This window comes from Canis lupus, chromosome 35 (assembly GCF_048164855.1).
Source record: "Canis lupus baileyi chromosome 35, mCanLup2.hap1, whole genome shotgun sequence".
NCBI lineage: Eukaryota > Metazoa > Chordata > Mammalia > Carnivora > Canidae > Canis > Canis lupus.
The window spans coordinates 18,318,239-18,345,271 of NC_132872.1; the positions used below are offsets into that span (position 1 = coordinate 18,318,239).

General features: G+C 38.5%; 1 protein-coding gene and 1 long non-coding RNA gene across 15 annotated transcripts in view; one reads left to right on the plus strand and one right to left on the minus strand.

Moving 5' to 3' along the window:
* Positions 1 to 27,033, minus strand: part of BBX (BBX high mobility group box domain containing) — a 271,116-nt gene that overhangs the window by 46,285 nt on the left and 197,798 nt on the right. For 12 of the 14 annotated variants that reach the window (XM_072811931.1, XM_072811930.1, XM_072811928.1 and 9 more), the window contains 3 exons: positions 18,737 to 18,817; positions 15,627 to 15,701; positions 7,420 to 7,500 (listed from right to left, as the gene is read on the minus strand). In XM_072811931.1, coding sequence (XP_072668032.1) covers positions 7,420 to 7,500; positions 15,627 to 15,701; positions 18,737 to 18,817 — 237 coding nt within the window. The remainder of the gene's footprint in view (positions 1 to 7,419; positions 7,501 to 15,626; positions 15,702 to 18,736; positions 18,818 to 27,033) is intronic. The other 2 variants (XM_072811926.1, XM_072811927.1) reach the window with 1 other exon arrangement.
* Positions 3,224 to 27,023, plus strand: LOC140624933 (uncharacterized). The gene is made up of 3 exons (XR_012024358.1): positions 3,224 to 3,363; positions 13,398 to 13,495; positions 26,731 to 27,023. It is a non-coding gene; the product is annotated as an uncharacterized lncRNA (long non-coding RNA).

Sequence of the window (27,033 nt, forward strand, 5' to 3'; positions counted from 1 at the left end):
TATTAAGCAGTTTTTTATTTGGTTTACAGAAACATAGCCAGGTGAAAAGGTGGCTTAAGTGTGTCTCTTTACTATTTCTTCAGAAATTATACCATTTCTCAAGACTCCAGATGGGGTGGGGTGACCTTTGTTCCATAGGCCATTTACTAAAGTTTCCCCTAGAAGTGTTTAAGGAAGTCACTAGGAGAATTCCTGTATTTCAGTTCCTCCAAAAATAAGCTGAAGCGTTTGGGAATGAGATGGTAAGTTTTAGGACAGGAGTTTCATAAATATGACTCATATCTCTGCATAAAAAGTTACAGAAAGAAATACACCACTTTCAAAGAAAAGATCCCCTCGATTGTAAGTATTAGGATTCAGTTATAGGGAGTATAGGGAGGGGCCGGGGGAAGAGCTGTCCCCTGAGATTCTGGGCATCAGGGGGTTCCAACAGGATGGAGGGTACTACTGAGCATCAACACTATGTCAGGACAGAGAGAAGATGAAAAGAAGTCACTTCGATCAAACAACCACCTATAACTGGCAGTGGTGGGGAATGTTAATGTGCCTGGAGGGATGGCATTTCCTAATTTTTTCAATGTGGTATATAATGTCTATAATTTCTTTACAGATTTTATTTATTTATTCATGAGAGACACACAGAGAGAGGCAGAGACACAGACAGAGGAAGAAGCAGGCTCCCAGCAAGGAGCCCAATATGGGACTCAATCCCAGGACCCCAGGATCATATCCTGAGCCAAAGGCAGACGTTCAACCGCCGAGCCACCCAGGCATCCCTATAATCTCTGTAATTTTATTATAATTCAGCTTTTCTTAAAATGAGCCAACATTTTTCCTAAGACCTAATTTTTACAGACACTAGAAAATAAATTCACCTTTACCTATGTCTTTGGTTTTAATTAGAAGTGGTTTTTCCAAGTTTTAATGCAAGAAAAACCATGGAGTCAGGCCTCTGAAAATGTCAATATCCTCTTTTAATAAATAGGGTTCAAGACAACTTTACCAATTCCCTTGGAACCACCATATCTACAATCTTGACTTTTTTTTTTTTACACACGATGAGTAAGTATATCTGTAGAGACCAAGCACCTGTTCTTCAACCTGACCTTAATATATTACTAGTTTCATAAATTGAGATAAAGCAAAATAGAATACTGACCACAGACCAAATGCAGCAATCCTATGTGACTATTTTCTACCTTTCTTTCTTCTGTGCTCTGAGAACACGAGCCTCTGCTTTCCAAACTTGACGATTTACCTTGACAACTGCCCTTACTTACTGACTCTTTCAGTAGTGGATTTCTTGAGTTGTCCCTACCCTCAGCATCTTTCATGTCTTTTCTGCTAATAGGGCTCTTTGTTCACAAACATCCAGGCTTCCAGAAGCAGTGCTCTGGGCTGCCATTCTTCTTCCATCATTCAGGTTCAGAGCTGGGGTCATCTCCAGCTCCCCTTTCCCTTTGCCTCTCACATCGACCCAATCATGGATCCAACTACATACCCCACAACCTCCCTGGTGTCTGTCTTTACCTCCTGTTCCCACTGCCAGCCCACCCCTTCCCAATCCTGGCTCTTGTCTTCTTACACCTAGCTGTCCTCAGAAGTTCTCTACTCCATTCTATACACAGCTGCCAGGGAAGTCTGCCTTCTGCTTGCCTTTACCCCAAATCGTCACTATCTTCAAGCATAAGTTTTCTTGCTTCACACTGAACAGTCTCCCAATCTGACCATGGCCACACTCCACCTTCCATAAATCTCCTACACACACAGCCCCTACTCCTGCCTGTCTGATTTAGTTGGTGTCATCCACCCATCTTTATCCCTTTATCCCTCTGCTGTACCTCTCCCATCTCTCCATGTAATCATGCAGGTCACAATCTGCACTGTATACGGGAGCTTAGGTACAAAAGAGGTAGAGGCACAAAGTTAAGTGGATACTGGCAGTGACTGCTGGCCTCAGAAGGGAAAGGCTCTGACCAATTGTTCTCATGTAAGAAGGCTGGACCAATGTCTCCAGATTCTACAAATCTTCATGAGAAGTCAGACATACATATGTATTTGAAATCCCTCCTTTTAAAATATTAACCACTAAATTCAAATGCAAAATGCGATACAGGTCAACAAATTGTGGGCTGAAAAAAGCATCTCCACAAGTTAAATGTGGCCCCAAAGGCTGCTAGTTTCAACCCCTGGATTCTAATACTCCTTCCTCAAGAACCAACTTTGTGCTCTGTCTCTGGGCTCGGTTTCCACAACACTTTTGCTATTATTAATTCCTCTCTTTCTGGGCTTCACACATTCACTTTGTGTATCATTCATCACTCAAGTAGAGCTTTGTCATTTCACTGCACAGTTCCCCGTGAAACCATTTGCACATTTATTTCTCAACCCTTAAATTTTTATATCTTATCTCTCTGCAACTGGAGAATAAGTTCTTGGAGGACAGGAGTCGTACACCATAATTTCCTCACAATATCTTCCAAAGTATATTCACAAACAGGCACTTACTTATTTAAGGGTGTAAGATGTATCTTGGCAGTTTCAAAAGTACAGACACTTTTTAAAAAGGAAATATCAGCTCCATTTCTTTGACAGTAGTCTTGAAAAATCTGTCATCTTATTCAGCCATACACATATGTGTAGGAGTAAGCTGTCTTCCATAGAGCCTTCTATAATACGCAAAGTCCTATAACAAGCAACTTGCAGAGTCTTTCACATTCATCTAAATCAAGGTGACAGAGTAGCCCAGTGTGGACGAGTCCGGGCTGTGGAGACAGACTGCCCGGTTTCTATGGAGGCTCTAACTTCCTGTCCACTTGACCTTGGGCAAGTCACAAAACCTCTCTGCCCTTTGGTTTCCTAATGTGTCAGAGGAATGATGATGGTACCTATCTCGGAAGACAGGTGTGAATATTCAATGAGTACATATAAAGTACTAGGAAAAGTGCCTACCACATAGCAGGTAATAAAGTCGTTATCTTAGGTGAGATAATACAACTTACCATCTGCTATTAAAATTTAGAATCTATTTTAAAGAACACATAAAACTATTTCAGAAAAACAGAAGAAAACAAAGACTGCTATTTTGAGGCACACGTTCCGGTCTCTAGCGGTGCTCTAAAACACCAAAACTGCACCTGGAGGTGCACCTGATCTTAGAAGTTCACAGCTCATCGCATCACAATAAACATTATTTGTACATCCGTATGCAGGTTAACTTCAGCAGCTTCACTGTTACTGGCATGGAATAGGTCCTCAACAATTATTGTTGGGATAAATGAATCAACTGCGCATCTTATTATACATACTAAGCAATTTTGATACCAGGGATCTTCAAGTGTACAATTTTACTAAAACGCACAGGTAAGGATGTCTCTGTGTGTCCTCCAACTATATAGCAACTATAATATACAATGACCTCCAGGGGGATGGTTTGCTATTCTTTGTATGACCTGACCTAATTAATTTCAAAATGAAATGCATTATAGTACCTGCACAGATTAAGCAACTGATTAACTGAACACTACGAACCTCATGGAGGTCCAAACATTAAGGACTGTATTTTCTTCTCAATTCCCTGACCTAGCAGCACTATGCCAATTCCCTTCCTAACTGGAGTAGATTCCTAAAAAATACCTGGAACACATCCCAGAATTTTCAGGTCACTTTCAGCTATTAAAAATCCACCCAGTTTAAAATGCCAATCAAATGCCTGAAACAGGGCCTTCCCCGGGGCATCTCCTGGCTACAGGGTCTCAGGAAATAGAAGGGGTCCTTACAATGCCAAGACTGAGTGCAGGCCAATCCAAGTCTCTTTGTGTCTGCTGCCAACTTCCTCCAATTTTCTTTCTGCCTGCCCAAGTGGGTGTAGGGCACAACAGTAAGTGCAGGCCCAAAATGTTTCTTGCTTTTCACCAGCAAGACATTTCATGCAAGCAACAGCTCCTGTATCTTTGGGAGGTCTCCTTATTCAGCCCTCCTCCGGTGTCAGCCCCTGGAAGGGAGGTGGGGTAGGGCGAGGGGTTCGTTCCTGGGCTGGTTGCTGGCCCTTCCCTTCACAATGCCTGAAGTTTCTGCGGTAGAAGACAGCAGAAACATGGTGGAGGCAAAACCACCTGCCCATGGTTAGGTCTGTCTTTTTTTTTTTTTTTTTTTTTTCAATCTGTTCCTGCTAACTCTACGTAAGGCTGAACAGACCTTGTCAGGGGATGCCAAGGGCAGGGATGGTATACAAAATATTAAAGACGTAAGGGTGCCAACTGATCAGAAGGGATGCAGTCCAGGGGCTGGAACTGGGTCTTGCAGGCCCCTTGCTGTGTCCTCTAGTTGCTGAAAGGATCAGGAGAGCCCAGGGATGCCACAGCAAGGGGGTTTGGGTCACAGTTTTTATTACTAACAATGGTAGTATTTTAGTACTAGGACAGCTGTACTGGTGGAAACATCACTCTTACTCATGGGAGCTCATCAGTGTCCTGAGCAAAGCTGTCTCTGTTGCATACTTCCTGATGTCAGAGACTGTCCCAGGCCTGCTCTCTGCCAAGCCCTCCCCCCATGACTGTCTCATGGCTTCTTGCCCGATGATACTGAACTGCTTTTATTTGTCCACTTCACCTGTGAAAACTAATGCATCTTTACAATGCCAAACCAGAAAGTACAGCAGGCCATTCCAGACCTCTCCATGTAGCCAATGTCCTCCAGTTCTCTCCTTCCCTCGTCAGTCAGGTGAAGGGCACAGCAGTTAAGTCCATGTCTAAAACATTTCTTGTTTCACCAAAGAATGAGAAGATAGATACCTCTTGCAGATAGCCCTCCATCTTTAACAAAGGTTATCTTAGAGCTGCCTTCACTTTGCTTGACAGGGGGCAGGGATGAAGAGTGGAAAGCACTTCCTTCCTTTCCTCTTTGGGATAGGGAGAAAGGCCAAAATATTCCGGATGACTGGATAATCTTTGAGAGTCCCTATCCCACTGATGAATTGGGAGTTAGGATGGCAACAAAAGGAGAAACCCCGAAGTGGTATATGGGATAGTAGGTGGATTAGACCATCTCTTTATAAATCTCAAGAGAAGGATCTGGCCCAAACTGAAAGTGGCTTCCTGGTGGATTTCCCTTTGATGTTTGTGAATTTAAAGCTGTTCTTTCATATTTCAGACAATAGCACCAATTCCAAGCAACAGGAAAAATCCTCCTCCATATCCTGTTATACTTGTTTAAAGAGGCACCCGAAATAATTAAATATTATGTTCAGTTCAAGAAAAATGAATATCAAATACACATGGAATAAAAAAAAATTGAGGAAGCATATTTCTACTGGTGATTATTTGGAGATGCTGATTAATCCATTGTGCACATATTTATGTTTAATTAGAAACTGGGAAGGATTTAGAATGTTATTCTAAAACACAGTCTATTAGCATTATGGCATCATATTCATGTAGTGCAAATAATAATGTGAGATTTTCTTGGTAAATTATTTTTTAGCAACCCTGTTTTATCAAAAGCATATATTTTTACTCAGATGTTAAAAGAAACCAAGTCTGAGTATAAGCTGATTTGCTATAATTGGAATAGGCTTATTGCAGTCATTTTACCCCTTTAAAATTATGATACCAGCATTCAAACATCTGTTAAACCATAGCATCTGTTTCATATTTGGGATGCATCCCTACAAATTAGAAGAATGTTCTTTTTAATGAGCTCTGATTTAATAGGGAATCCTTTTTTTACATATATATAACTGTTATACCAAAGAAAGAAAATGAAAAAAAAAAAAAAATCCTCTCTCTAGCGCCCTCCACAGCAAAGTACCTCAAAGGTCCATACATTTCTAATATAAAACTGTTCGATAAAGATATATTAATATGAGTTAGCTTGTTTTACAATTTAGTGTTGTTATGAACATATATAAGCGTGCACATGTGTGTGCAGGTGTGCATGCATATATGCAGGTGTGTGCACACACACACAAACAGGGAAATGAAGAGAGCCATACGTTCGTGTTATTCAAGAAAAATAGTCACTTCTTTCAGATACATTGTCTTGACAATGTATGGGGTCTTAAAAATACTAAATTCATGACCTCATTATTTCTCTGTTTACTAAGATTTGTTTGCCCAAGGCACACTTGTTGACAGATCTTTACCATTTCAGTTCTATCTCAAGTAGTACTTTGCCACTGACTCATTCAGTTCTTTTTAAAATGATTCTCTTTTTAAAATGATGCTCTCTTTTTAAAATAACAGTTAAGGCCTATGTTGAGGCACATCGACTTTGGAAGTTTTCTAGTCATTTTTAGCCCTCTATCTGGGTCTGATTTTGTCTTATAAGAAGCATGTCAGCTTAATGTCAGACAACAAAGGGTTCATTTGTTCCACTGTTTATATATTTTACTATTTCAGGCCTGTGTATTTCTCTATTTCTAATGTGGATCTGGCTAGACTTAAAAAACTTAATTTAAACATATTTAAAACTCCTAGATTTATGATATTAAGCTACCATAAAATTTAGAAAATGATAGGTTGTCCCATTAAATTTAATAAACTACAAAAGGCTTTATAAAAAGAATCCTATCACTCACAAAAAATCTCAGAAGGAACTCATTGGAAGGAAGCCAGAAAAATGAGAGAAAAGAAAAAAATTCAATATAAGAGATATTGGTCACCCACTTTGTGCCTCCTAATTTGTCTCACCCAAAGAGAAAACTGCTATTATTGTGTCCTAGTGCTAAAGACATTTCTTTCACAGAAGAAAGGCAGAGCAGTCACAGGTAGGCAGAGAAAACCAAGGTCCCTGCCAACCCTAGCAACAACTGCTTCTGGCACCTTTCTCGCCAACCCACCCCCACCAAGCAAGGGCTCTCATATGAAAGTACATTTTCTACTTTGCCAAAGGAACAGCAGTATTTTATACCCATGTCATATCAAGTGCACAACTGATAGGTGTTACAAAACTAGATTTTAAGACATTTAGAGTTCTTCACACACACATACAAAAACCAAAACCAAAACAAAAAACCCAACAAGTTAAACCATCAACCACCTGGTTTAAAAGTAGTGTCTTCTAGGAATTTACAGATGCTATAAGAGAACCCGAGAAGAGAAAAATGACTCCGGGCGTTCTTCTAGGTTTAGGCTGGACTTAGCTTACCAATCTAAGACAAAAACTGACCTTATTTTACAATACTACCTGTGAAAAAAGATTTTGCCATTTCCCTGAGTGCCCTTTTCCAGGGCTTACTGACTTTTCGTAGCAAAACTCCTTTCTTCCTAAATTAAAGGCTAACCCTCTCATGGTTGAAAATTAGATACAACAACACACTTTCTGATCACGGGTGAGATGGCACAGTTTAACTGTTATGGTGAACTTTTTTGTGGTTTCCACCTCTTCAGATCTTATCTCTACATATTGTTAGAAACTTGCCTCTGCCAGTTGAAAGAGTGCAGACTTCCCACAGCGTTTCACAGGTTCAGCACCACCCAACTGCGAAGTGTTTGAAGAAATCTATATGGAAAACAATTCAGATAAAGAGTATTAATTATGTTAACAGAATCTTTGCTTCCTATTTATATGCACTCAGGAACTTTCTTTAATTTTGAGAACATCATTGCTCCTAAGTACTAAGTAACTTCAAATATGTCATATTTGGGATAATTTTTGGAACTGATTTTAGTAAACCACCTCAAATATTGTAACAAAAACCAGGTGTGGCTTGGATAGCGGTTTAATGACAAGAGTATTATCTTGTATACTCCAAGCTTTGAATTTAACTCCACAACCTTAACACAAGATATGCATTTCCAGTTATATATAAACACCAATTCATGGGCTGGCCAAACACAAGAGATTTAGAGTCCTTTTGTATGTACCAAAAGCAGCAAGTTGGGTTTTATTATTTTTTTTAAAGGAATATATTTGGGATCTCTAAAATATTTAGGGAACATAACACTGTCAGTCAACAAATACTTTTTTTGAGAATCCAATATAAATGTACTAGGGTAATATGGCAGGAGCTGGAGAAGCTAAGGGTTTTATAAAGAACACTGGCCCTGGCTTAGAGAGAATGCTCTAAAGCATACACAAAGATTGACAATCGAGACCACAAATCTAAAATAAGCCTTACAGTTAAGGCCTATGTTGAGGCACATCGGCATATACAGCATTACACTGACTGCACGCTCTTCTGCAAATGTGGTCAAACAGCAGCTGGGCCCTGATAGCAATGAACTCCATTGTCCTTTTTCATTTTTAGGTGAAAACTTCATTTTCAATTTCTAGCCTCACTCAGTAAAAAAAGCTGAGGACACACATTCTTAAGGATCTTTACAAAGTATTCTTTTCCTGGAGAAGGTCTGTCATCATTAGAGCAGCTAGCTATGGTGTAAGCTTTTCATTGTCTTCGCGATTCTGAATTCTTTCTCAATTTAAGACAGGTAGCTCTCAGTTTAGGAGGCAGCTCTGTCTGGCGACTGCATCCTTACAGGTGACCCCAACTCCCACAGGGAATTCTGAGATGCTGGCAGCGCCAGGAGAGACTGGGTGCTTGCTGCTAACAGGATTTTCCTTAGAATCCCTGCTGAATAAGAGGCCTTTGTAGAAGCAAATATTTAATAAGCTACCTGGGCCATTTAGAAGGGTGTAGCTTACAGAACTTTTAAGCACTTTTTCATCATAGGTGCCATCATTCTCAACAGTTCTTTGCTATTCATCCCAATCACTTCTCCTTTAGAAAATTAACTAAATGGGGCTCAATCTTCCTGAAGTCTGGAACATTTTCTTCTCGCTAAATTTTCTCTGATATGTTCCATATCTACTTTTTCTAGAAGTTGAATTTAATTACCTTATCATTAAACCAAGAGAAATGAACAATGACTTTAGGGAATGAAGTACTGAGCACAGATGTCTTTTTTCTTTTTTCTTTTTTTTTTTTAAGATTCTATTTATTTATTCAGGAGAGACAGAGAGAGGCAGACACGAAGGCAGAGGGAGAAGCAGGTTCCTTGTGGGGAGCCTGATGGCAGACTCAATCCCAGGACCTCGGGATCATGACCTGAGCCAAAGGTGGGATGCTCAACCACTAAGCCACCCAGGTGTCCCCAGATGTCAGTGTCTTAAACCAAGGTTGTATAAAAAGAACGAACATGACCTTTGTGTCAGACAGACATGCCTTCATTACTTTTTGCTGTGTTGACTTTAGGAAATAATCAAGATTTTGTGTCTCATTTAGCTCATCTTCAAAATAGAAACAGTAATACCTGCCTCATATTACTGCTGTGAAGATTAGATTTTATGTTAATGAAGAGTCTGGCACAGTGCTGAGCTCATATTAAGCTCTCAATAAATGGTGCAATTATTAACAAGACTTTATCATTAGTAACACAAACATAAACTCTTTTAGTAGAGTTCTAAAAATTACTTACATACTGAAATTGGAATGGAATTAAAAATTGCAATGTTGGAGGATAATTATGACATTCCATAATCTGTAGAATATTAAATCTTTCATATAATCACATGATACTCTCAAGAATCACTGGTAGCGCTGCTCTAAGCCACGATGGGGTGCATGGGGTGTGGATCTGGTTCTTCCACTGGTTCTCTCTGCTGTCGCTTTTGTTGCTGTAGGTTTACGCTCCTTGACAGTAGGTATGTTTGTTCATTACTACGCATCCTGTGCATGGCCAACTATGGGGCTCAGTGACGAATGTGGGACTGCACCATCTGACACCTGAATTCATGCATAGAGGTCTGAGTTGAGGCTTGAGCATGGTTCTTTACCTGCTCAAAAGGAACCACCACCTGTGTCTAGTAAGACTAGTTCCCTCATCACCCAGGGGAGGAGTTTTACCTATCTGTAGGTATAAGGAAGATTTCCAAAGGAGCTTGTGTGGGGTAGGGTCAATGTGTTTTAGTAGCCCAACATTTCCTGAATTGCCTTACCAATGCAATTTTCCTGGAAGGACTGTGGTGATTTCTTGGGAACATTCGATGTGGCTGACCATTTTTTTTGAGAAACTCTTCTATGGGCTTCCATGGCTAAAGGATCCTTGTTTTCCTCCGACCCACCGCACCCGCCACTCCTTGTTCTCTTTTCTCTGGTGTGCCCTTAAATGTTTCTCCTCAAGGTTTTGTCTTAGGACCTTCTCCTTTTTTATTTGTACATTCTCTCTGATAAATCTGATCACTCCTGATGGCTTCATTAGAGCTTGTACAATACCAATTTATTATATCACTGCTCGTTCCCATTTTTTTTTTTCCTATTTAAGAGACTTACACAGCCTTTCAAGTAAGAACAATACCGTTAGTGTGATATTCAATGTCTGGTCAGCTGGTGGAGGGATGTGTGCATTACGTTACACTTCCGGGTAGGGAACATTTGTGGCCCATACTGCATAGTACATTCTTGGCTTTGTTTTTTATTTTCCTCAAATTGGATGTCACTTGCCAATCTGTTAACTCTACCATAGTCTCTCCTTTGCCTTGTATGTACTGTTCGATAAACAGAGTGGGTGGAATAGGATGTGAAGTACAACAAAAATGCTAAGAAAAATGATCACCCTGGATGTTAAAGTGATAATTTTATAGCCGCCTGAGGTAGGGGAGCCACATCAAGGAAGGAGATAGTAAAGATCAAAAGCAAATTAGGTAATAGTGGAAGTCTTTTGTAATTATGAGGGGAATCATAAAACATGCAGCCTGGGAGGAAATGACTGATAATTACTGAACAAATAATAAAAATTAAAAAAAAAAAAGTGAACAGTATGGGATGATTGGTCTTTCTTACCTTAAAAGAAATATTAATGCGTCTAATAAAACACATAATACTTTCACACTGATTAGCTGCAGTGTGAGTATACAGCTTTTGTCGAGTGTAATATTCTGCAACATATTGAACAGTTCATCATGAAAATGAATGCTTTAAATTTGTACCTATTGCTTATATCCAATTGTGGCAATGCCTTAAATTTGGTGAGATTATAGCTGTATTTATATTGGCATAGTAAATACTTTCTAAGGGAAGTTTTAATGTCCAAATTTATTGTTCCAAATCATCCAGATTAGTTCTCTGTCTTGAACAAAAATATGTAATGTTTCAATGCAAAGATCTATTTTAGGTGTAAGAGTTAGCCGTGCCAACAGAAAGAGTATGTGAACCGGTCATGGATTTCAGACTTGTTAAATAATAGAAGACAATAGCTCCCTTCTGGCATTACATGTGGTCATTAGTCTTTAGTAAAGGAGATCTAAAATGTGATGGGTGTGTCACTCTACCTGTAAACAACAAAAGATGCAGAGAGGAAACTCATTCTGACCAATGTAATGGATCAGAGCCTGGAAACAGAGTGATGGCTCTTCAGATGGGCCAAGTTGCATTTAGATGAATTGTGATTATCAGTAAGGAGTGGAGACAGACAGAAATGGGAGGGACAAGGGCCTGGGACAGGCTATGCACTCTATATTGCTTCCTAGATCTTGCAAAGCAGATATATTTTTTCCCTTTAAACATAAACTTTCATGGGGAATCTACAAACAAAATGTTCTTTATTCACTTTTAATAGTTCCAAGTTGGTTAACTTCGAAACTCAGACTTGGTTAAGAAAAAGAAACATCTTTCTTAGCTTGCAAGGCAGGGCACCAGGGCTTGGTATGAAAGAAAAAACAACTTCGAGTTACAGAAATGCCCGGGGCTTATGATTTCTTAAAACAGGTATTTCTAGGATAGCTATTTTACACAATAAATGACTCATTGCCAGGAGAAAATCTAGCTAATCTCTTCCCTAGAGTTATGAATGTTTGTAAATCAAATTAGCAGGAATGGTCCCTAAGAATTTGCATGTCTGACCTTAAAATAATATTATAAAGCTAACCATTTTTAAATAGTAAATTGTCTCCTAAATCACAGAAACATTCACTTTTCTCTAAGCATACATTAATAGGACTGAAATCCTTCTGAAAAGAGAGGAGTAGAAGTTGGCTGAGACTAGTGTTCATCCTCCTTTTCACTTCATCCCTTCCCTATGAGGCCCCAGAGATACTAGGAAGTGCCTTAACAAAGACGAGTTAATGATTCACGGTAACAATTATAAACTACAGAAAAGTGGCCTCAAACTGTGATTTCCTAATAGGAAACTTTGTTAGAAATGCAAATACCCAGGCCCCGTGCCAGGCTCAGTAAATCAGAAACCCTGGGAGTGAGGTCCAGCAATCTGTGTTTGAACAAGCCTTTGAGGGGACTCCAGTGCATTTTAGAGTTTGAGAACCTCTGCTGTAGACTAATTAAAACAAGAATTTCAAGAGTCTTTGTGTTTTCTCAAAGGTGATGGGTGTTCTATGGAATAATGATAACAGCTTTAGGGATATGATTATAGTTAGTAATTACAGCCTATTCTATTTCTATTGCAATACATGTGCGCATAGCAGATTTCAGTATGTAATTTTATTAGTTCATCCAGTTAGCTCTTGTTTGCCTTTGAGTAAACCAGAGTCAAATGACAACACGGTCAGATCCTAAGATGGCAGAGATTGAAACTTAGGGTTCTCTCTTGGGCCAGCTGAGACAAGTGACTAGAGAAGTTATATATCCTTAGAGAATCGTGTACTTCTCTTATATAATCACATGTAACAGTTATAATTAATAACTGCAGAGGCCACTTTTAGGCAAACAGGCTTTAAGCGATGGACTGTAGAAAGGGCCCACAGCAACTACTTGGCTGAATATAGACTGGCCCTTGGGGGTACCCAACCTCAAGATATCCATAGGCCCTAACTGACCAATGAGCTACTTACATCTAGGCACAGTGTACCTGTAATCTCCTCAAATAGGGAGAATTCCGTATGTCCCCATACCTCCTCACCTTCCCTCTTTAAAAAAAAACAAAACAGACAATAGAATACTACTCAGCCATCAGAAAAAAAATGAAATCTTGCCATTTGCAATGATGTGGATGGAACTAGAGGGTACTATGCTAAGTGAAATAAGTTAAACAGAGAAAGATAATCATATGATCTCACTTGTATGTGGAATTTAAGAAACAAAACAGAAGATCATAGAGGAAGAGAGAAAAAATAAGGTGAAACCAGAGAGAGAGACAATCATATGAGACTCTTTTAACTACAGGAAACAAACTGAGGGTTGCTGGAAGGGAAGTGGGTGGGCAGATGGGGTAACTGGGTGATGGGCATTAAGGAGGGCATGTGATGTAACAAGTACTGGGTTAACACTGACCTCTACCTCTGAAACTAATATTATATGTTAATTAAGTGAATTTAAATTTTAAAATTTTATTTTTTTTTAATTTAAAAATAAAAATAAAAAAAGCCCAAACCAAAAAAACAGCCCCTGCCCCCTGCCTCTCTTGCCATCTATTTCTTAAACTTCTATCCCCTTTGTTCTGCCTCAGGTGAATTCTTGTCACCGCCCATGCCACCAGCTTTTACTAAATCATTGTCCCACATCTGGGGGCCCCTATCCGATGGGGAGAAACACCACAATAACCAAGTATGTAATTATTTGATTTGCTTAGGAATGAAAAGGGCTCATATTATCAATCTATGCAAAATATAACTAGGAGAAACCATATACTGAGTTGATAGTGGAAATTACATTTGATTCTAAGGCAAACACTCTATTTTGGTTTTTCCACCACACATGCCTTCCTCTGTTATGAGGTCTTGAAACAGCTCTAATAATTTTCAGATTATCAATTTTTTAAAGCTCTCTCAAATCCTATATATGTCTCATGATAAAACCCCAAAACCCTCAGAAGACCAGTGCTACCGAGCAGAGGAGTGAAATCTGCAAACATTACCCTGCACAAGTCTCAAGTGAGAAAAGGTTCTTTTCTTTCCTAGAAAAAAAACCTCTCATACTTTAAGGAGTGAGCATACTGAGCAGCAAGGAAGCATTAATCTGTTTAAGAGAGGCTCAGATCTCATTCTCTAGAATCACAGGACAGCCACTGTTACATCATCAAACTGGTCCCTCAGAGCTGCCCAGGCTTCAGGACCTCTTCATAAATATGGTAATAATATCATTTAAATAACAATCACGCTCTGAATGGAGATAACTATTGGAAACACCAGCTGTGATATCCCATACTGACATTTGAAATGAAGCTGGATACTCTTGGTAGTTAATATAGATCAGGTGTGTTAAAGATGAGCCACTACCTTTCTAATATTCCTGCTACAGAGTGGAGAATTTAATCAAACAGAATATACGGCAAATACATTGTTTTGAGGAAAATAAAGTATTTCTAAAAAGTTTCATGCAGCTGGCTCAGGTATCAAGATTAAAAACCAACTTAGTCAACATACCAAAATTCTTCTTTTACTCTTAAAAAAATTGCTAGTATCAAATAAATGAAAGTCACCAACTGGAAGAAAGCAAGGAAGTATTAAAACAATTCCCCAGACTGGAAAGAACAGTCTGCTTATCATAATGACAAATTATAATAAAATCTTAATTTATTCAGATTCATCAAGCAAATTGTTCTTCATAAATGGTGGTAGTTTTGTTACCAGTTTTATAGAATAGCCCTCAGCAACTAAAGCAAACCCTGTAGCAGAGAACCCTAAAAGATAAGCAGGGCGATTGGTGGTATAAAGTCACAGTGGTTGACACAAGTGTCCTGAGAAGCAGCAGTATTTCTTTTTTTAATGTAAAACCTGAAAGTAATTTTTCCTCATTTCCAAAGTAAGATGCTGGGTTTTCTCCTGCCAAAAGGATATCATTTTACATTTCATTTATGCAGCACTCTTTATTCAAATGAATCAAAATGATTCAATACATCAATATTAAACAGAATAGTCCTGCCTGTCATTTTCTCTCAACCCTTTAAAAAACTGCTTAGTTTATAATATGTATTTTTGGTTGGAATTACTGAAAAAGGAAGAAGGGGAAAGACTTAAAGCAGACACCAACTTTATATTCATGACCCGTATACATTTCATTATTTGTCATACAGTGCTCATTAGAAATGAGCAGCATATGGCTTAGGCCAGGGATTTTGTGGCAAAAATCAAGCATATCAAATGTGCTTCTTTGCACCAACTAAGTAAGCACTCTCTAGTGTGTGCTCTCTCTCTGGCTGACAAACCAAAGAAATCTGAGATCCTGCAAGAATTGACCTGATCTAAGCCTGGATTAAACACTAATAAAAATGCTGGCGAAAGCTACATCACATTGAAAGCTAAGTACTGATGATTTAACAGGTTGTATTCACTGCAGCCACTTTGAGTTATTCATAAATCACAGCATCTAATTTCACTATTGGAAACATTTAATAAATTGGAATCCTATGGCCTTCATGTGGACAGCAGTTTTTTCAAAGCTTCTAAAATAAATTAAAAACAAGGTAAAATGAAACAAATGAATTACTGGAAAGTGCCTATTCTAAATGAACTCCTTAATGAATGCTTATAAAATGAATACAAAATATGGGGCCGATCTGACTATGATTATAGCAAAGGCAGCAAAAAGCATTAACTATTCCCTTATGCGCATTATTTTCGTAATGGCAAGAGGCATGCCTAAAGTTCACTGTATGTTATTAAAACTCTATTCTGATATTTCCTGAGCTCAGTAAGTTTCTGAGCCCAATAATCATTAAAAAAAAAAAAAAGAATACCTCTGCAAACTGAAACAAGGCTGATGCTTGACACTGTTTTGAAGGAGTCTCAGGGTGGGATGTACTTGAAGATATCTGAAAGGAAACAAGTAATTTTTAATGCACAAGGACGTTTTCCCATATCAGACTAATAGATTCCGCCAAATATTTCCACTGTAGACAATGATAAAAATTACGACATGAATCATCACCCTTAATGCCTTTTAGAAGAACAGTGTAAATGATTAGGGAAGACAAAGGCCATTCTTCTAAAAACAGATGACTGGAAGAACAAAACACCAAGTTTGGCTCATTTGCCATGTCTCTTCTAGGGTATCAGGTATGCTGCAAACAGCCACTGAGGAGACTTGAGATGAACTGCTTTATTTCGATATATTTTTAAAAATATTATTAAAAGCTGGAAGCTGCAAGAAAAGTGAGCTACTCTCTCTTTCCTACACCACTCCCTACAAGCTGTTCTCTGCTTCCAGGCAGCTGGGAAACAGTGCTGGAGAAGCATATGGATATGGCTCAGGGTATCTGGGACTGAATCTTAGCTTACTACTCACTAGCTACCTGACCTTGGGCAGCTCAGCTAATCTTTCTGAGGCCTATTTTTCCCAACTATAAATTGATGATAATGATGAAGAGAATAATCTCCATTTTACAGGATTATGGTGAAAAGAAAAGCTACAGAATACACTGCCTGGCGTAGCACCAGAACTCAATAAATTATTCACTGCATAAAAATAGCATTTCTTTTGTAACACCATGCATGCATTCTCTCTCTCTTTCTCTCTCTCACTATCATTCTTCAGGCATCTGACAGTGGATAGAGGGTTCTCCACCATACCACAGTTGGTTCAACTAGGGCTTTCATTTCCCCTTGGCCATTATGGCAGCCTCATTAAAAGTTTGCTCTGATGGCCCCATGGAAGTACTTTTCAAAGATCTTTTGAGAACAAGGTCAGTTATTAATTTTGGTTCTGAAGCGAAAAAGACTTCTATCCAGCTACAAAATAGTGGAAAAGCGAGCCACAAGAGCAAAGCCTGGGCATTACGAATTCAGCCCATTCCAGTCCCATAAAAGTATTTTTCTTCAATTAACTATGCTCACCAACTCCATCAAAGGGTACTTACTAAGCAACAGATGCACCTTAATCATAACTCTTCAATCAGAGGAGTCATTTTTTTCACCTTAATTAAATTAAGCTGGTTAGAAAAACCATGGAGGCAGTCAGTGATACAGTATCAAAGTAATGTTTAGGGATGAGAAAGAATTAGTAAAGAGACTGATGGAATTATTGACTTTATTCACTGCTGAAACCATTAAGAAAACTTTAATGCCACTATAATTAGACATACAAGCATCTTTAGAATAAATATCAGTAAAAGGGAAAAAAAGATACAGATCCTATTTAACAAGCTAGATATAAACAGACCATTGTGAATGAATAAAATTTAACCATGTGTTTTAAAGACATTTGAAGGTAAAATTATATTCTTCTTGGTCAGACCATGAAACCTATTATTTCAAAGGAGCAGCATGTATAAGTGTGACATATTGCAAATATGAATCCACAAGAATTTTCCTGAGGAACGAGGTGGGTTTTACTTCAGATAGCATTTTTTATTCCTATGACTCCTCTCTAAAAGTTAAAGAAAATAACCAGTTTATGTAAGGGGAATTGCCGATCCTATATTTTCCTTTGAGGATTAAATAAGACAATGAATGAAGAGAACCACTGGCATCAACCATCTAGATTTTTTTTTTTTAAATTCACAAGTTTCTAAACAAAAAGATTTACTTATAAATTAATATTGGGTTAAACAGATACTCAGTTAATCACATGAATAGGGATCTCCTGATGAAATATCAGATTAGGGATGGGGATCATTTATATAAAAGCACAGTTAGGGGATATCTCTTTGGAATCTTAGGTGTGCTATAGAACCCACATAAATGTACATATGCCAATACACCCAAAATTTCACATGGAATTTTAGGGTTTTCATTAGATCTTTAGAGGTTCAAGGATCACTGGTTGAGCATATCTGCTTTCAAAGTTGGGACCAACATTATTTAATACCTCTGTATCTGTAACCACTGTTCAAAATTTGAGTGCAGAGTAAATCCTCTGTGACTTTAAATTCTTAAGGAAACAATATATAAAACAATTGTATTCACAAGCATATCTCACACAGGCAGAAAGTGATAAAGAATATGTGAGCAAATATGTATTATGACGTTCTCATGATATCAGCAAAGCATTTACACATTATAAACAATGTCTTAAAAGGAATGGCCTCTGCATTTGTGAAGAGTAGTTTTGCCAATGAACTGCTGAGACCAACAAGAAAGGCTACTAGAGAGGAAAAAAAAAATCTGAAAATAAAAATATGCTCTCTTTGTACAAAGCCTAACACAATGGCAAATTTAGGAAGGATGACAGTGCAAAAGAAGGACTAGTAAAAGAATTAAAATGATCAAGACATGACCGCCTGGGTTACGGTTTTAAAAAAAATTAATCAATGATGGCTCCATATTGAGTTCTAGGGTAAATGAAGATATTTTGAGAAGCAGTCTTAACCTTATGGACTTGATGTTAAGGATAACATGCTTTCCTACATCATCTCTGAAGCAATGTTAGAAACATATCGAGTCAAGCAGGTTTGACACAAAATATAAGACTTTGAAAAATGCCAAATGCACACTAATATTCAATTAAGAGCAAAGTGTATTAAAAAAAAAGGAATGCAATGTATAGCCAATACCCATGAGTTGATTCCATCTTCTGATTTAACGCCTGATAAATTAACAGCTAATAAATGACTAAGTTCTAACAGTAATTCAATTGTATTCCTAACTTTACTACCCGTGAACAAAAATTAGTGATGCAGTTTAAATGTAACAATATTTACTATGACTTAATAACAGGCTTCTATAAATATAGTTATTCTTTAATTAAGAGACTGTGGAGTTCCAAAATACCTTTTCCAAAATTTGATTCTATCTTCCCATTTATGGTTAAGTGAGCTAAGGAGAATTCTTCATTGCTTTAAGTTACTGCCATCAGCCTAAATTTAAACTCACATTACAATCTCATTAAATATAAATTGTAATATATTACCTCAGCAAACTGAAATAATGGGGACTTCTGACGTAATTCAGGAGATTCCGAAACATCCTGCCTACAAGTGCCAGAGGATATCTGAAATGAAGAAAGATGGTATGAGGCACACGGATAGTTTCTGGAAGACAAGAGATGACAAATGCCACCTCAAACATTCCTTTTTCTTTTTTCTTTTTTAAGTTTTATTTATTGATGAGAGACACAAGAAAAAGGCAGAGACATAGGCAAAGGGAGAAGCAGGCTCCCTGCAGGAAGCCTGATGCAGGACTTGATCCCAGGATTCTGGGATCACAACCTGGGCCAAAGGCAGATGCTCAACCACTGAGCTACCCAGGTGTCCCTCAAACATTCCTATCTGAGGAGAGAACAGTTTTCATTTCCTTACTTGAGGCAAACTATGACAAAAGAGTAGTTATAGTTCACAACGTTACACAAAGTGTCATCCAACAGTTAAATTATTGAATAAAAAGCAGGAGATGGACAAAACAATGCATTTTACAAAAGTTAAGATCAATTGAAGAGAAATTTCTACAATGATGGCCATCTGATCTTTTGGCTTTCTACCACTTGAAAAATTTAGCTACTTCTTTCATTTCTGTTTCCCCAGTATTTTATATTATCCAACTACATGAAAACACAAATGGGATCTGATAATATAAATCTTTGGGAAAACAAAACTAAATTCAAATTCTTGTTTTCTAGGTATTCATGTGTTTATACACAAATCCTAATCATAGAAAAGTTAGTATTTACCTAAGAATAATTTCTTTTATAACATGTTTTCTTTTGCACTAGTCACTATGTTGGTAAACATTTAGTGCTCTACAATCTTCCTTTGAGATCTTCATTATTAACAACAGTTATAGAAATACCACTGGATTAAAAGAAATTCTTGCTATTAATTAATCAAGTACTGTTGTCAGGACACACACTTCCTTTTCTTATCTCATTGCTAAAACTGACCTCTATCTGCATTTGGGTGACATAATCACTTAGGAAGCCAACTATAATTCAAAAGTTGTGAGAGTCACAGAATATTGAGAGGATATTGTTATTCCTCTGATCTGACCCTTCTACAGATGAAGGAACTTAAATGACACCTCCCCTCCCTAACTAACATCCAATAATCCCCTTATTCTTATTTATCACCACGAGACATAAACATTTGTTTCTTGTCTGTCTTCTTCCAGTAGCTCTGTTTAATAAAAAGGGCTCAACACTGCCTGCTCACAATGTCAACGAGCATTTTTTAAATAAACTAAAATAAAGTTGACATGTCTTCTAAATCCTCTCCCCCTTTTCTAAATGACAAGGTTAGAAAGTCTGAAGGAAAAAGTTATCTTTTACTATAGAGGAAAAACAAGTTAAAAATAGTTCTGCCTTTTTTTTTTTTTAAAGATTTTACTTATTTATTCATAAGAGACATAGAGAGAGAGAGAGGCATGGATACAGGCAGAGGGAGAAGCAGGCTCCCTGCAGAGGGAGCCTGATGCAGGACTCGATCCCAGGACCCCAGGGTCACGCCCTGGGTTGAAAGCAGACACTCAACCATTGAGCCACCCAGGTGTCTCTAAAAATAGTTTTATTTATTTATTTATTTTTTATTTATTTATGATAGTCACAGAGAGAGAGAGAGAGAGGCAGAGACACAGGCAGAGGGAGAAGCCGGCTCCATGCACCGGGAGCCCGACGTGGGATTCAATCCCGGATCTCCAGGATCGCGCCCTGGACCAAAGGCAGGCGCCAAACCACTGCGCCACCCAGGGATCCCTCTAAAAATAGTTTTAAATAACATGTTTCTGACAATAAAATAGTCCAAGTTCACTGTTGCAAATCTGGAAAAAATATAAAAACCAAAATACAGAAGAAAGTCATTTATGATGCTATCTGCAAGAGATAAGCACTGCTAATACATACATACATACATATATATATATATTCTCCCAGTTGTGTAAGATAATTTTTCATCAAAAATGAGACACTGCACCATAGTTAAAGAATGTTTTTTTAAAACAATACATGATTTTTCCTGTGTTATTAAAACTTTTCCAATGTAATTTTAATAGTTGCATATGATTATGTTAGGTGTTTGAAGCCTATGGAAACAGCTGACAGTCACCCAGATTTTGTTCCTAAAAACGGAGCTTCTCACTGAACCCCTTTGTTAGATAGTGAAGATGTGTTTCTCTAACACTGTCATGGGTCAATGGGCAGGAACCAGCATTTGAAATCTTAATTGTCACCTTTGTATTTGAAAGAGTAATGGCCACCTTCTTCCAGTGACAATCTGTCTGTCACCTGACTGTATGTCAAATGGACCAATGGTGTTTTTATTTGCTTCCCAAGAATTTGAAGCCAAGGAGACACAAAATGCACTAAAGAGAAGGCCAATGAATTCTGAAATTACTAGCCACAAAGAAGTCCTTCATTGAAGGAATACTTGAACAAAATATAGCTTTATTTAAGAATGATGAAGAAAAATCAATACTGTTCTTGGTTTACAAAGAAAATCTTTATGTTTAGCTCCTAGATATCTTGGTAAATAATCAAAATTTTATTCAAAATCAGGCCTAGGATTAAATTAATTTTTATAAAATGTCTTAAAATTCAGTAACACAGGTTATACATGTGACATAATCTATACAAGATAGCTGGAATCAAGTATATTTGGGGTAGCTATACTGCATGAAGTCTATATATTCTTCATGAATATGGTATTTCATGATAGGTATTTTATGATATATGAGAAAGTTACCATTTATAAGGCGATGAGTTATCCTAGGAGTTCATATGAATGGTAAGAAGTCAACTTTTCTTCAAGTGCTGTTTATAGATTATTTGGCCATCACTACACATCACAAAGTTTTAAAAGTTAAGTGAGACCCTCTGCAAATCATTATAATGGATGGTCATAAATACAACTTTCTTTTTGAATAGTGAATTGAAATATAAGTAATTATTCAAGGCAACTGTAATCCTCCACATGTTATGTTTTTTGGACTGTGAAATCAAAGAACTCCGTATATGCATGTTTGTGCTCACCACGCACCTAAAACATAGTAGATGTACAATGAGTATCTGTTGACGGACTTGATTCTGTGTATGTATGTATACAAAAACTCTCAATGAATTGACAAAGAATTACACAACAAAGACTAACCAATGTTAAAGTAGAAGTAACAGAATCAGGAAAGCTATGCATATTACTCTGTAAGATGTCTCTCAAAAATCGAATTACTCTTAACTTTAAAGTACTGTGGATTTAGCATATATTTTCAGTGGACTGTAAGGGAAACAGCACAAAATTAGGAGCCAGGAGAACTGGGTTCCTACTGAGCCATGTGGTTACCTGCATCTCTAGTCCATAGCAGAATTAGAAGCCACAAATCAGAAGGGGCCATGAATGAAGATATTAGGAAGAGGGTTGGAAAAGAAACAATACCAGCAGCAAAAGCAGGGAGAAGATAGAAAAACTGTTAAGAACGGAAGACACAAATGTCTTATAAACTACTGTAGTCCATCTAAAAGAAATTAGAGCAAAGAGTCTCAAAGTTTCTCCTGAAGGCTTCAGTTCACTGCAGTAATTAATATTTATAACTATGGTTCTAAGTTGTCAAGGTAAGGATAATTATAAAATATAGCCTTTATTAAAAGGCAGAAACGCCTGTGATACATGCTAGGCATATTTCCACCAAAATCTCAAGAGGTAAATATGGCACAATGACATGGAAAATGTATGTATACAGAATTCATTCTTGTGTGCTTGACAAATTAAGGCATCCAATGCAGAAATGTACATTTGTGCATATACTAATAAATATACACATTTGGTAAAAAAAAAAAAAAATCAGAGGGTATATCCACATAAAAGTTAAGAGTGTATTTTGTACAAAAGGCTCCTATTTAAGTACCAGTCAGAGGGTCCCAGATCTTATCACCTTGCTATTTGTATTTACAGTACTCCAAATTACTTATTAAATGGGGCATGCTTTCTATGGATAAATATCAATTCCTCAATCTCCATTCCTATGGCTGGCTTACTTTCTAAATACAGCAGAACACACAAGAGTCAAAGATATCTCTTCATTAATTAAGAAGAAAGAAAAGATACCAAATAAGCAGAGGTTAAATAAAGGGAGGGGAAAAAAAAAAAAACCCAAAAGTTGTTCCCAGAGTCTCTGAAATAATCCATAAAGCCACTAGGTGTAGCTATCTGCCCAAGAAACAAACAGCTAGAGGGATTTTTTTTTTTTTAAAGCAAAGTTTTGTTAACGTCTCTTAAATCTAATCTTCCCTTTGATTTAGCTATAATTCTCAGTAGCCAAGAATGAGGAATTATTAACATAATTAAGAATTACAACAAAGTAGTACCTTTTCCCACAAGCACACTTCACATTGTGCAAATGGAAGACACAGACATGTGATCCAGCCTCCCGATATAAAACAAAATCACACCAGTTCGACAGATGCACTAGAAGTGTTTTGGAAAGCTAGGTATTAGCAATAGCCTGTTCCTACCTCATAAGGTGCAGGGCTGCAGCCACACACAACTGGATTCTGATAAACATACAATCAACAAAAGGGGTAAAAGTGCATTGGTTCTATGTGAGCTATATATTTCAGCCCTTGCTATTTCAAACATATGTTGATACTCCTTCAACATAATATTCAATAAAAACCTACTATGTGCCAGCCATAAAGACTGCTCACAGTTCTAAGCAGCTTACATTCCACTTGCATACATTTTGTGCCAGGGAATAAAATGATAAGCTAAGGGAATGTGTCTGGCCCTTAAGTAGCTTGCAATCCAAAAAGAAAAAAAAAGTAGCTTGCAATCCAAAAAGAAAAAAAAAGTAGCTTGCAATCCAAGTGCAGGGGACAGCTACACACGTAAGATGTAAGCGCACAGGCAAGGCACAGTGGCCGTGCTAGGCCTGTGAGGCCAGAGCAGCAGCTTTCACTCCTTCTGGGTGGGACAGGCGGAAGTTATTAAGACAGTAATGTCTGAGCTACACCTAGGAGAAAAACACCACACATGAGCAAATGAATGACATGGCAACAGCAGGAGGAAAAATATGGAGACAGATGCCCTGTGTGTTTGAGAGATAAGGACTTTCTCAGTGTGGATGAAGAGAAGCCTGGGAGGGTAGTGGGAGATGAATGCAACAGAGAGAAATTTGAATTCTCGGTTATTGAAAATGAGGCTGAAGGCAATGGGGAGCCAGCCAAGGTTTTCACTCAGAGGAGCAGCGTGATGAGAGATAGGTAGTTAGATAATTCTGTCAGTGGAGTGAAGGATGACCTTGGCTGAGAATTGACTGGAGGCAGGCGACCAATTAGAAGGTTAAAAAAAAAAAAAACAACCGGCTGAGATGAGGGGCCCCAATTAAATCAGAGATGCTATTTGCCAGGTCCTAGTAATTGCCTGGAAGGATGTCAGGGCTGAAGAAAAGGGGCTGGACAAGGCCAGGGTTTCTAAGGTTGGTTAAAGCCTTTTACTACAAGAGGGAATTTGACTAAGGAAGGCTTGAGGGGAGGGGTTGTCTTCTACGGGAGGAGAGAGTTTGGGAGGAGAGGATTCCATTTCAGAGTTCAAGTGTAAAGATCCCTTGTGATGCCAAGGGCCAGTGAACTGATTCTCACTCTTGCTCAGCCTGACCCGGTCTTTCCTACAATTGGCAGTTTTGCCAAGTATCCTTCTATAACAGAGTACCTGAGTGATGATTTAATTTGCATTTAATATGAGATGTTAAATGAAGCTCTGAAATGGACTTGCACTTAAAACACAGGTGAATTAAATGTAAGCATATTATATCCACATTAGTCCTTCAAAATGTTTTTAAGGATTAAAATAAAGCCACCCTTAATTAAACCTAAATTAGGTTGAAGAGAATCTGAATAGTGAAGCACAGCACTTGGCCAGCTGACACCAGGACAAAAGCACAGCTGAGGATAGAGTACTGGGCTACTCTTGGAGCTTAACCAAGTGACATGGCATTGACTCGCACGCTCCCCAAAATGAGAGTACATGTCACCTGGCTGAAAGGAACAGTGAGTCTGTGGTTCTTCTATTCAGGGCACCAGGGCCGCCAGGGTACTCCTGCATCACAAGTGAAGTTCTCCTGTCATTATAAGCCATGTGGCAAGGCACTAGTGTGGACGTCCAGAATGGACTCCAGGTCACTTCTACACCTGCCACAGCAGCTGAGACAAACTCACAGCGCCCTTCTGCCTCTGGTTCCTCACATGACAACATAGGTTACAAGGCCACTCTGCCTTCTTCACTGGGCAATGTGGAGACAGAACACAATAGTGTATAAAAACACAATCTCAGCAACAGCACAGCAGCACCACCCCCCTTCTCGTTTACCCTGTTGTTCTCTACCCTCTTTCTATCCTAGCTCACTTGCAAGCCCACCTTCCCTGCCACCCCTTCCAAACCATCTCTGGGAGACTGGAGAGCCCATCACTATCTTGAGCAGTGTGGCCTGGGAACTCAGCAAGGAGAGATGCTTATGAGTCAAGCTGGGTAAAAGCAGTGGATTCTCTGGGCCTTGAGGCCCACACTGCTGACAAGTGGATGAGGCTGGGCTGGATAACAGCTCTCGCCAAAATGGGTAGTGAACAGTGACTTCACCTAGAAAGAAAGAAAGCTCAAAAATCCCATTTGCTATTTAATGTAAAATTTAAATATAATGTGTATCTCCTTATGAGGTATGTTTAGAAGTTATAAAACCGTGAGAAGGGAACAAAAGCTTTGATGGGATGGGGTAAGAGTTGGGCAGGAGTAGAATCCAATGGATATAAGCAGAGCGGAATAGACAAATTAGTAGCCTAAGAAAGGCACATATCAAACGAGCTCAAATGTACCAACAGGCAGGAAAATAATTTCCCCTAGTTCACTGATGTCAGAAATTATAATACGTACACGTGAAAACTTCCAATTTTACCAAAATCGGTATGTTTTAAAAACACTTAAAACTCAGTGCTTAGGGACACCTGGGTGGCTCAGTGGTTGAGCGTCTGCCTTTGGCTCAGGGCGTGATCCTGGGATCTGGGATCGAGTCCCATATCGGGCTCCTTGCAGGGAGCCTGCTTCTCCCTCTACCTGTGTCTCTGCCTCTCTGTGTCTCTCACGAATAAATAAATAAAATCTTTAAAACAACAACAACAACAAAAAACAAACAAAAAAACCCCTCAGTGTTTAAAATATGGATATAATCTTTCATTCATTTAACAAATATACTTGGTCCTTGAACAATACGAGGGTTGGGAGAGCCAACCTTAATAAAAAATCATCTGTAACTTTCGCCTCCACAAAACCTTAATTACTAATAGCCTACTGTTGCCCGAAGTCTTACTGATAATGTAAATCCTAACACTAGGACTTTCTCACTCTATGACCTTGGAGAGGCTATGTAACCTCTCTCCTCTAGAGAGGTTATCCTCCTTTATGAAATGGGGATAAAAATGATAAATAATCATAAACCAACCTCAAAGGGCATGATGGAGGATGAAATGAGATAATCTGTGTAAGTGCTTAGCACAGAAAGCCAAATTTGATTCCTCTTACTGTGTTCAGCGCCCAGAAAGACTCATGACATGCCCCAGTAAAGAACAGGCCGACACATGCCCCAGTAAAGAAGAGGCCCACACAGGAGAAGGGAGAAGTGGAGTTGAGGTCAGGTCGGTGGGGGCTGAACCACAAAGGCCCTTGGATACCGCATGGAGACTGAAGCTAGGCCTGGGTTCAAATCCCAGTTCTGCACTTGGAGCTACACAACTTTGAGCAGGTTATTTAGCCCTCCTCTGCTCCCACTTCCTCACTTAACGGTTTAACCTTTACTTATGAAGCAAGGAAGATTTAACTCATAATGTTGTTGTGAAGATCAAGAGTTACTCTTAGGTAATGCATTTAAGAACGGTACTGGGAATGAAATGTTTTCAAATTTCAGTCATATAGAAATATGAACCGTTTTACTTTTGAACAGGCAGATGGCGATCAACAAAATCAACGAAATCTCCTTTGAAGTCAGAAGTAAACTGTGAAGAATTTGCTCAGTACAAAACCCTGTACCTGGAATGCCTGAGTAGCTCAGTGGTTGAGCATCTTCCTTTGGCTCAGGGCATGATCCCAGGGTCCTGGGATCGAGTCCCACATTGGGCTCCCCACAAGGAGCCTGCTTCTCCCTCCGCCTCTCTCTCTCTCTCTCTCTGTATCTCATGAATAAATTAATAAAAATCTTAAAAATAAATAAATAAAAAAACCCTGTACCTTATTACATCATCAGCTC